At 41.8% G+C, this 12029-nt stretch overlaps 1 protein-coding gene across 3 annotated transcripts in view; it reads left to right on the forward strand.

Moving 5' to 3' along the window:
- Positions 1–12029, forward strand: part of dnah9 (dynein, axonemal, heavy chain 9) — a 193444-nt gene that overhangs the window by 69842 nt on the left and 111573 nt on the right. For all 3 annotated transcript variants that reach the window (XM_072666671.1, XM_072666673.1, XM_072666672.1), the window contains 7 exons: positions 3271–3432; positions 4109–4305; positions 5998–6160; positions 6532–6655; positions 6947–7089; positions 8248–8409; positions 8855–9088. In XM_072666671.1, coding sequence (XP_072522772.1) covers positions 3271–3432; positions 4109–4305; positions 5998–6160; positions 6532–6655; positions 6947–7089; positions 8248–8409; positions 8855–9088 — 1185 coding nt within the window. The remainder of the gene's footprint in view (positions 1–3270; positions 3433–4108; positions 4306–5997; positions 6161–6531; positions 6656–6946; positions 7090–8247; positions 8410–8854; positions 9089–12029) is intronic.

The following is a 12029-nucleotide window of genomic DNA, read 5'->3' on the forward strand; positions in this document are numbered from 1 at the left end:
TGGTGATGGAATTGAACACATCCAAGCTACCAAGCTTTGTTCTTCAAACTTTGTTCACAAGATCTCAGCAACTTGCAACTTTTAAACACTGTCCATGACTGCTTAAAACATTTACACAGTACTTTTTGTGTTATTAGCGTCCCAGAAATCATTAGGCCTGCTCTGAGAGATACCCTCTGCTTTAAGTGTTGCATGTTGTATTAGGTACGGACTATGCTTTGCAAATCCTGAATGCCGTAAATTGTAAACCTTAAAGCAGTCCACTTTGGTCCAGCATTGGTATCTCCACCATGTCCTCTGTGTTTGCTTCACATCAATTACTCACTCCATTTCACGCCGGATGCAGAGGACAGTTGTCATGTCGTGTCCAACATTGTGACTAATGGGATTGCTTGTGCAGGCGGCTCCAGGTAACGGCATTGATATGCAGGAGTTGAGGCGGAGGCAAAAACGTGGCCACGTTCTTAATGTGTGTTCCTCCCCCTACAGATGAGGAGGGAGAAGGCAGCCCAGACTGGGTGTGCTCGCACTCATTCCTCACTGTCTGCCAGACAGGGCCAACTGAGTCCAATTGAAGTCCACTCAAGCCATCTGCATACCTGGCCACAGAAGATACGCTGCAGTGGCAGAATGTCAGAAACATGATTGCTTGCTGGTTGTCATAACCTTCTGCCTGTTAATTAAGGATGGGATACCTCAGCTAAAATACTCTGCTTTCTTTAACATTATTACTTGATGAATAGCTCTTCTACAGGCCTAAATGCCGTACCAGTCATGCTGTTCATTAAAGTACAGCACAGCTCAAGCCGTATAATCCATGCTGCACAACTACATGCACCTTTACTCAATCATTACCATTCATTCTGTTAATTTGCATTTGGCTCAGCCCTTACAATCCATGCTGCTCAATTACATATACCTTTACTCAAGCCTTACCATTTCTGCTGTTCATTTACATACAGCTCAGCTCAGCCCTTACAATCCATGCTGCTCAACCCTTAGAATTTATGCTGTTCATTTAGAGACAGATCAGCTCAGCCTTTACAATCCATGCTGTTCAATTTCCTACACCCCTGCTCAATTTCTAACATTTATGTTTTTATTACTTAAAGCTAAGCTCAACCCTTACCGTTCATGCTGTTTAATTACACACCCTCATGCCCAACCTTGCCATTTGTGATTGAATTACACACAGCTCTTCTTACAATTAATACTGTTCATTGACAAATACCCTCTGTTCAACCCTTACAGTCTATCCTGTTCAGTTATACGCCCCTGCTCAAACCTTGCAGTCTACAAAGTTTGTCCTGACAATAATCTGGAAGCCTTATAGTCTATTCAGTTCAGTTTTAGGCAATCACTGAATGCTAGCAATCAATGCTGTCCACTTGCAAACAACTCAGCCCAATCCCTGCTATCCATGATGGCCCGTTATGTACAGCTCTGCCTAATCTGTACTGTTCCCTGCACAAACTTTAAAATTGATGCTGTTCAGTTAAATGCAGTTGCCACATTTTTACAGTTCATGCTGTTCGGTTACATACAACAGCTTGTGGCAAATGTAAGCATCATTTAATAAGAAACAATTAGGAGGTAATGGGGCTGAGTGCAAACTGTCTGCTAAAGTCCATATTGTTCAATTAAGAATGCACAGCGCATCCGAATGAAGTTGAGGTTTAGCCCGCATGCAACAGAGCCACTGTTTACTTTCTCACATGATGGGTAATCGATACCGTTTTGAAGCAGCAGCGCGAGACCATGATGCTGAAGGTTCATTCATCCATTCAAGCTCAAGATCTCTGTAGGCTTTACTGAACATATTTGGACGTTTTGTTCTTTACTGAGATCGATCTCTTTGCCTTAGAGAATGGGACGGAACAGAATCTCCACAGCTGACTGGCGATATTATACACCCATGGCACTTATCTGATACAATACATTTACCAGAAAGGTATAGTGCTCATCTGGCATAAACCTGTCTTGGCATACAATAAATGGTTTGTCCTCTCCTCAGGCTGTCAGTTATTCAGTCCCGAGCTTCAGGAGTCTTGTGCACTCGTAGTTTGGCCTGGATTCAGGATGGCTGCCCTCCAGGATTGTGCATAACAGAGCTCTTTATTCTGTACTGTTTTACAGCTTCCAACAATCTGCCAGCAGAACCTGGGAGCTGGTTCTGTACTTCATTATGTTGTTTACCTAATGTAGGAAGTAGGTGTAAAATTAGTTTTCGAAAATGGATACGTCCGATTCTAAAATCTGATTTTCTGAGCCATATTAGAAGTCATTGGTAAACACTCAGTGTACACAAATATGACTGCAAACAAGTTTAATTAGTTTTTGTATTCTTATTGTTTTTAAAACAAAATTTTGTTTTCATATATAAATGTGTAGCTCTACATAGCACTAGCAGTGCTCCTGACAGGTACGGACAAATTTTCTCCGAGACATGCCATTGCCTTTTCAAACTGCTGCTAATGCAGCATTGCCAGGCATCCAACATGTGGGAAAGCACTGGGGTTAGCTGGAGGAAAAGAGGGAAGAGACTCATCCGGAGAGAATATGGCCAATTGTGCCCTCTTGGACTCTGGCTGCTGATAACGAAGCGGCATGGCTTCTATTGCTGGCCATTGTGGTACTGCAATAGACTACTAAGCCACTCTGAGCCTTTAAATGAAGGATTCTGATGTACTATTAAACCTTGTTGCCTCCGCAGTGGCTGGTTCCTGGTCAGTATGGCGCTATCCGTGGGATTGTAACATTTGGCATAGAAAGTTCAGCTTCGAACATGATGCAACAATCAGCTCTAAGTCAACTAGTTCATGTAGTCTATCTGCTTTCCCCAGCAAACAGTGTGTCTCCAGAACATTGCAAAAAAAAACACATCTGTAATCTGTGTAAATAAATGTCATTTTGCCGGTCATACTGTCCACACACTGCTGCTGTGCTTGTTTAAGCTCTGTGTGTTATAAGGAAGCTCCTCTAAAGACTTTTCCTCATTATTTGCCACAGAAAAACATGCAGAAGTGTTTCACTTTGCCAGAATGCCTCAGGCTTGTTTAGATGTTCATTTTCAATTGAACATTTGTGCAGGTGCTGCTGCACAGTAGAACAGTGCACTGCCACTCCAGAGTCTCTCTGAAGTCTTTCTCATTTTATAAGAGTGCTCCGCTTTGTGCCATGGCTAACAACACCCAGCCATGTTAAAGCCACTGACAGTACAAACAATACCTTGTGAATTATTGCTTATCATGTCTATTGTGTCTGTTTCAGGGCCTCCTGTTCTGTAAAAGTGAGTGCATGAAGACTCCGCAGGACTTGGTGAAGGTTTACCTCCATGAGGCCAACCGGGTTTACAGAGACAAGATGGTAGAAGACAAGGACTTTGCCACCTTTGACAAGCTGCAGTCAGAGATGGTGGGCAAGTTTTACGAGGTGAGGGGTTTGTGCCTCAAGTTTGACATAGCGGACGGAGTCATTAGGGCCTGTGTGTCCGGCAGAGTGAGGCCGTACAGCTCCGGCCAGCGCTGCCTACCAGAGACAATGTTAATCAGAGCAAAACCCTGTCAGACTGGGCTGCCAACAGTTCTGCAAATTAGGGCTAGAAAAAAAGATGGAGGAGAAGGAGCAACATTTTAATGGTTTTCCTTTCCACTGCCCCCCTGACTCCCTCAGTTTATCACAGAGTGGTCATGCTAGAGGGACAGAGCAGACACCCCTTTCATGCCTTTCCTCCTGTAAGGCAGCATCCCGTCATATTCATCACACACACACACACACACATACACACACGCACACACATACATCCTCCACGCTGCCTGGTCAAATCTGTCCAGTCCAGTCCTGCAGTGCTCAACTTTCTAACAAGTCGGTAAAGAAAGGAGGCTGGCCAACTCCGCCGTAGGTTGGATAGATATGAAGGAAAGAAACATGAGGCTCATGAGGATATGTTAATGCTGTCAATTGAAACCCAAACGAATGCAGTTCTCAGAGTGAAAAGATTTTTAATGGAATTTGAGTGGAGGTCTCTCCCAAGGTAGCCACAGTACAGAGCTGTTATTCAAAATTTAATATTTAATGGCGCACTAAGGCAAGTTTGTGTTCCCATCAGGATATGGAGGAGGCCCTGGAGGAGGCCAAGGTGATGAATATGTACTGCCACTTCGCTCTGGGCATCGGCGAGCCCAGATATATGCCTGTGCAGTCCTGGGAGAGCCTCAACAAGACTCTACTGGAGGCACTCGACAGCTACAATGAAGTCAACGCAGCCCTGAATCTTGTCCTCTTCGAGGATGCCATGTCTCATATGTAAGAATTTTCCCCAGATTCAGATATCTACGTTGGTCAGATAGAGCTGGGAGACGTGGCCAAAATGCGCTATACACTTTTTTCTTTATCGTTGAGTATGAAAAATTGATACCAATACACAAACATTTTATTGCTGTCATGCAAAAACCTATATCTCCATGTATATAAAAGATATATATCCTATATCTTTTGCCATTTTTCACTTTTTGATGTAATGTAAATCTGGCAGTTGTTCTTTACATTGTTTTCATTTAATGGACCAACAGAAATGCCCCAAACTAACTTAGAATAATATAATTTGACACTAATTTAAGGAACGGTACAGGAGATCGTTTCTCCCAACAGCGATCTCGCTGTACAACGCCTCGTCACTGTGCCGGGACATTATTGTGCACTGAGTGTACTAATAGAACAGTCCCGCTGTTTCTCAATCGGACACTTTTTCTGTTCATCAGTATGTACTGCCACACAGCTCTGTCATCTGCACTGCCACTTTAAACTCTATACTGTAATGATACCCCAGGATGCCTTACATCACTACATTATATTAATGTAGTTACTGTTACTGCACTGTTACATTACACATAATTCATTCTGTATATTACATTATATTAATGTAATTATTACTGCACTACAATCACTTTTACACTTTTACGCTTTTATGCCTCTATCATGCTGCTCTCTTGTTTGATTTTGCTGCTGTAAAAACTGACTTTCCCTGTGGGATAAATAAAGTGATCTATCTATCTATCTATCTATCTATCTATCTATCTATCTATCTATCTAATTTCAAGTTAAGAAGGGGTTTCCCTTCTCCTGTTGCCATGTTAGAAATAAGTATTTAGCATGACAGTGACTATTTCTAAAATATAGAAATTTAGAAATATAAAAATTCTAATTCATGCCAAACTTCTTTAGAGTTACAAATGCAGTTAAATGAATGCCATTCATATATTGTGATATTCTTGTGCATCCCCAGTAACAATTAGATTGATTTCTGTTCATTAGATTGTGTTCAATTGTTCAAAACCTGAATAGTGTTTGAACACTGAGAAAAACAAAAGGTTTCAGCTGTGAGAGAGTGGCTAGTATTCTTCCTCCTTGGCTCGTGTGTAAAATATCTTTACTGGTATTACCCAATTGAAGAGAAATTGGCTTATTTTTTTGCCATCAGATCAGTTTGAGTAATGTTTAAGTAACCTGCTGGTAGGGATTGGATATTTCTATCCAAACTGTGATGAATTTTGTTATCTTGATTTAAGTAAATGTAATGTGGATATCATCACAGAACACTGACCAACTGCAATTAGATAAAGTGCAGCAGATTTTAAATATAACTTACTGTACTCAGTATGGGAGAGTATTTGAACCATTTTAAAAATCTGTTGTAACTAATGTATTTTGTCTGCATGTCAAAATATCATGATAAATATTGTGTATTGTGCAATTGTCTTTAAATATTGTGATGGCCCACCCCTACCTGCTGGTAGGACATTACAGTTATGTATTGTTCCAGTGCCAGTGAGCACGAAAGAGGAAAGAGTCAGGCTGTTTATGTTTATGATGTTCTCAAAGACAATGATGATGGTGATGATGATGTTGATGGTGATGACAAACAGTCCCTGCGCTGCTCTCAACAAAACAACCCTAATTTCCTTCCTCTCGCTTTTTTACCTTTCTCATCTGTTTTAGCTGTCGCATCAACCGCATCCTGGAGTCTCCCCGGGGAAATGCTCTGCTGGTTGGAGTGGGAGGCAGCGGCAAGCAGAGCCTGACCAGACTGGCAGCCTTCATAAGTTCCCTGGAGGTCTTCCAGATCACGCTAAAGAAGGGATACGGCATCGCAGATCTCAAGGTCTAGTCTCTAATACCTCAAGCTGATATGAGACCACGAGTACATAAACACATTATGCTGTAAATGACGTGTTGACACAGTGATGAGAAGCTGTTGCCATTTGCCCTCTTGCTCTGTTGTTGCAATGTTTCTCACAGGACGATAAATCCGTTATAATGATGCGCCGGTCGCGCCCCGCGAAAGCCAAAACCAATAACGCCTGAATAATTAACGAGTTTACAGAAGGCCTCTTCGGCACCCAGTGATATTACGTGGTGCTCTAGTTCATCAGCTTTATGTCCACAATATATTTCATCCCAGCTGTTCCTGAGGGACGCTGTCAGCAGAAGGGGGAAGAATGGCAGGCTGATGGGATGGTGTGTGTTTTTCAGAGTGATTTGGGCGCGCTGTGCATCAAAGCCGGGTTGAAGAATGTTGGCACTGTGTTCCTAATGACAGATGCCCAGGTTGCAGATGAGAAGTTCCTCGTGTTAGTCAACGACCTTTTGGCATCTGGTAAGCTGCTGTGTACCTGAGCCTGCTGGCATCTAAGTCAGCTGTCTTCCTCTGCCAGCTATGAGGAGCAGGATAAAGCACTTTTCTGGTAGTGATGCATGGATAGTAACATTATCTCAAGATTACTGTTTAGCTGTCTGAGAGAGTAGATACTGAAACAGGACAAGGTGTTTTCTCTGTACTTAATGTTCTCATTAAGCGTAGAATCTACACCCCAGACTTGCCAGAATGTTCCCAAGTCAAGGCCTCATGTCAGCCTCTCCCTCTATCTCTCTTTTTGTTTTTCCCCAGGTGAAATCCCAGACTTGTACCCTGATGATGAGGTGGAGAACATCATCAACGGTGTGAGGAATGAAGTGCGTGGCCTGGGCCTTCTGGACAGCAGGGAGAACTGCTGGAAGTTCTTTATCGAACGTGTCCGTCGGCAGCTTAAGGTGCATAAGGGCATGGTGGTGTTGCTAGGTGGCTGCTATTGTGTTGCTCAGTGGTTGCTGAGTGTGTATTTGTATCACTGGGAGATAAGAAGGGTGCACAGACATCTTTGGTACCAGATTTCTGTCATGTTAGGAAGTTATTAGGATTTAACATCTAGACTGTCTTGTCTATAAATTTCGTAAAGGTAAAAAGGTGCAATAGGAAGATGTGTAGTCCACATTATCCAGAGATTATTTTTCCTGTTGTGAAGGATCCACAATTCTGTTCTTCGTTAGCCACTGTTTTTTTTTCATATGATTATCGAATTCCTAGGTAATGGCTAACATGTCCTGTGAGAATGGATTACTGTTTTTAGCTGTCGTTTTACATCCCATTATATGTCTCTAAGATGTTCTGGGACTCAGCTGCAGTTATTGGCTGTCCCTAGAGCTGAGTGAAGCTGAAAGTATGACAAGAACAGGAAAGTTACAAGCGAAAACCTCTCACGAAAATGCAGTGCTTCAGGAGACATGTGAATGAGGCTTCATTATCACTCCTTTAAAAGCCCAGTTGTTACTGTTGAAATCGGTGCCCATAAAATGCAACCAGATGAGGAACTGCCAGCTGAACATCAGTGGTTTACTCTTTATATTCTCTGTAACTTGGTATATTCTGCCCAGATGAGAGCAAGCTGAGCAGGTTAGCAGAATGTGAATAGGCTAATAAGCTCACAAGCTAAAAAACAAACAAATACATCCAGCCTACAGAGAAGGAGTTACTGAAATACTGGAACCTAAGTAACGAATAACTTACTTGCATACAGGTTATTAGTTACTTAAACTAGGGCTGACAAAGTGTAAATATCAAATATTATTGTCATATAATAATCTACATATTGTAGATTAACATTTTCAGCCATTCCTGCACTAATATCTCAATATATCTTTCAACGTTAAATAAATGTAAAGTAATTTTGTAACCTATGAATAGGATTTTCTGGCTAAGTTAGCAGTTCTCCTACGCAGTCAGGTTTCTCGGACATAAGCATTTCAGTATCTGGTTATAAAGATTAACTAGAAAAGTGCTCAAGGCACCTGAAGGTGGTTTCTTTTTAGGACTTGTATAATTATGGCTTTGCTAGAGGCTGCCTGTCATCCGAACTGCCCTCTGTTCTTTAGGTGGCGCTGTGCTTCTCCCCCGTGGGCAGCAAGCTGAGGGTGCGCAGTCGGAAATTCCCGGCCGTAGTGAACTGCACCGTCATCGACTGGTTCCACGAGTGGCCACAAGAGGCCCTGGAATCGGTCAGCCTGAGGTTCTTACAGGAGGTGGAGCACATTGAGGTAAGAAAAAACAGGCTCACTGATGATAAAAAAAAAAGTGATTGCAGTTTTGATATAGATGTAACAGCCTGTGATGATTGACGGCTGAGCTCAACAGTGTAGTAGTGAAGAGTTTTATTCAGTATGGTGCAATCACACTGCAGCCTACAGCCCCAATGATCTCCAAGTGAGAGAGACTCTCAAATTCAGCTGCTAATATAATTCAATGCTGAGTGCAATTTTTTGCAAGTCAGGGCGCCTGGAGTCATGACGAAAATAATTAGGCTGCACAGGGTGGTGTGAACTCATTCTCTGGTTTTTCACGTTTGGAAGGAAATGAAATGATGATCAGAACCCAATGCAGAGACACCCCTGGCAAGACGCTGTTCCTCTTACAAATACAGTATATGTATATATATATAATTCATTTATTTAATCAATTCAATTTTACTTCCTGCATTTGCAGCCAGAAGTAAAGGACTCAGTGAGCAAGTTTATGGCCTACGTCCATGTCAGTGTGAACAAGACCTCTAAAGACTACCTGGCCAACGAGAGACGTTATAACTACACAACGCCCAAGTCTTTCCTGGAGCAGATAAAGTTGTACCGCAACCTGCTGGCCCTCAAGCGGAAAGACCTCACCATGAAGATGGAGCGACTTGAAAATGGCCTGCAGAAGCTAAACAGCACGTCTGCTCAGGTGAGTGCTCTGTCGTACCTTTTTTAAATATAGGCCATATTTTGAAAGAAAAAGGAGTGCAGTTTTTGGAAATTGTTTCAACAAAATTAGTTTAGTTCAAATAATGACACAGATTTCATCATTTTAAGAAAGTCAGTAGAAGTATCATCATTCAGTAAAAATCTGCCAAAATCTAATTTGTGGACAAAATATATAAAAATCTTAAGAAAATAAGTAATTATTTGGACGAAATCTGTCACAATATCCAGAAATTGGGATTATTTAAATACAAAACATATTATATCTATTAAACATTGTTTATAATGTTGTATTGTAATAATGTGATTTAATAATCTCAAGGATTGTCCCCCTGTCTGTATATCAGTCTAACTGATATCAGTCTAACTGATATACATGATATATATGAGTTTCTGTCTGTCTGTGTATATATGATTCTGTGGTCGGTTTATTTTGATTGTTGTCTTTATTCCATCTGCAACCAACATCTTATCAGTTTCTGCAGATGTGTACTTCTGCATCGCTCAGCACTGTCCACAGGAGTGCGTGCTTGTGAAATCATTATCAGTAATCTTGATCTCAGAGAAAAATGCAGTGGTCATCAAGCATCCACTTAAGAGAATGGTGCAGTACTTTATTACCTTGTGAATGTCCCCATTAAAAGGTATAAGGACCGGGTTTGCTGTAATTCCTCAAATCTGTGCTCATTTACATTCCCCCTGCTCATTACAGAGGATTCAGTAGCGTGACATTTTACCTTACTAGCCTTTCACCAATTTAGATAGACTGCTTCCTGTTTTGCCACTCCATCGCAATGCACGTTTACTAAAAAGAGGCATCGCGAAATTAACATCAGCACCCTCTTCCTGGCACAAGCCATTTTATTTCAGATTACCGGCCTCATAGACGCCTGTGTAAAGAGACAGGATAGAATGGGCTTTAATTGGTTCTCTTTGGAGTCGCCCCATTACTGCTCCGCTTTCCTTTCAGCCATTAACTCCCCCTGTTGATTTCATGAAAGGGAATGGGTCAGATCATGTCATTACTGTAGTGTGCTTCACACATGATGTGCATTTTAACAGCGGTCAGGAAGGTCTGCAGAATAAATTAATGACTGAACATCGTCCTTAGCTAAAAATAAATAAATAAATAAATAAAAAATACTAACGTGATTTTGGTATGCATAAACTTCATAAGGTTAATATTATTTGACGATCCCACTAAAAGAGCCGCTGTAGCTCTGACTTTAGAACATTGTTAGCTCCAATTATTATCCTCCTAAACGTTGCCTTGCTTTGCTGCTGGTTAATTTCAGCGGCTGCTTGTGTAATGTTCCCTGCACTCTGTGGTCTCTTCTGAAGCAGCGTTTGTGTGTGTCAGGGGTAGAGAGACGGGTGGGTGTGATTCCCAGAGGTGTAGACCTGCTGAAACACTCTTTTCATTCCCGACTAATGGCTTCGGGGCTGCATCCTGGGCCCCGCCACATTTTCAGTGGATAAGCAATTGGAGAGCTCATTTGCTCACATAGATCGCACTCCCAGAAAGGTGAAAAAAATATACATAAAGCCTGATTTGAAACTTCTGAAACTTCTTCTCGCACGCGCCCAGACGTTCTACGTTCTATTATGACGCCCACAGCAGCAGCCTGTTTAGATCAACGGCCCAGGGGCCGACAATGGTGATGACGAAGAGGAGGCGGAAGGAGACCACGTACAGGAGTGCTAAAGCTGGCTGACTATAAGAATAAGAAGTAGGTGTTAATGAGGCTGAAAGTTTATTGGTGCTGCTCCAAACTGCTTTATTGAAGTGGGACCGTTGCAACATGTAATTAGTGGATATTGATGCAAACTAGCCGGTCCCTACCCACCCACATGCAGGAGATCACTTCTGGATGTTTGCCAGGGCCCACTTTATTACAGCCGTGACATCTTGTGAATCACTGGTCATTGCTTTAGGCCTTCGTCAAAATCACGTGACTGTTCTAAACTGGAAATGTGCAGTGTGTGGTTTCCTCATATCTGTCCTAATCAAGACTGGATGAACGCACAGAACAAAATCATGCCAAAGACATTGCGAGTCATATTTACTCAAGTTTAAATCATGGTAATGCATAACTGGTGGTAATGCATGTTTGCCAATGACCAGGGCATGGCTTTAAACTGCCTGTCAAGCTCATATGCTACACTCTTCTTCATCTCTGAGCTGTAGTCTATTGTATGTCTGTCTTTAAGCTACCAGCTAGTCGACATCATGATAAATATACATCCATAAAAACATCCATTTACATTTTTACATTAACCAATCTGAGAATTTTCCAAGCTTTTCTAAAACTTTAAAAAGTCTTTAAATCTTGTTCTACTCTTCATCAAACACAGGGTTCTCTAAACATCTGTCTAGAGGTTGAATAACTGTTTCAAACGGTTTTGATCGAGCAGTTTCTACAGTTCTAATAATGCTATTAAGAAATTACAGGTCGGGGAAACAGTGGAGGTCAAAATGAGATCTTGAAGACCAAAAAGAGAACTGCCCATTTGCTGGCAAAACAGGCAAATCATAACCCTAAAATGAGTTAAGAGGGTGGTGCACTGTTCCACTGATCTCCATGGACATCTAAAAAAGCCCGACACATTTTGGAGACAAGTTCTGCTATGGACTGATGAAGTCAAAACAGAACTCAGCCAGAAGAGAGGTAGATTTGCAGGAACTGCATTTCATGGGGAAAAAAACAAAACACTTTTCCAGCTGTGAAGCATGCGGGTGGATCTGTCACATTCTGGAGTTGTTTTGCTGCCAGTGGCATTGGCAAAGTGCACAGGTGTAGGGAAGAAGGAATTCCAAAACATACCAGCAAATACTGGATGCATGTGTCAAACCATCTGTTAAAAGGCTGAAGCTGAAAATAGGATGGCTTCAACAACAGGATCCAAAATATATCTCAAAATCC

This window comes from Salminus brasiliensis, chromosome 22 (assembly GCF_030463535.1).
Source record: "Salminus brasiliensis chromosome 22, fSalBra1.hap2, whole genome shotgun sequence".
Classification (NCBI taxonomy): domain Eukaryota; kingdom Metazoa; phylum Chordata; class Actinopteri; order Characiformes; family Bryconidae; genus Salminus; species Salminus brasiliensis.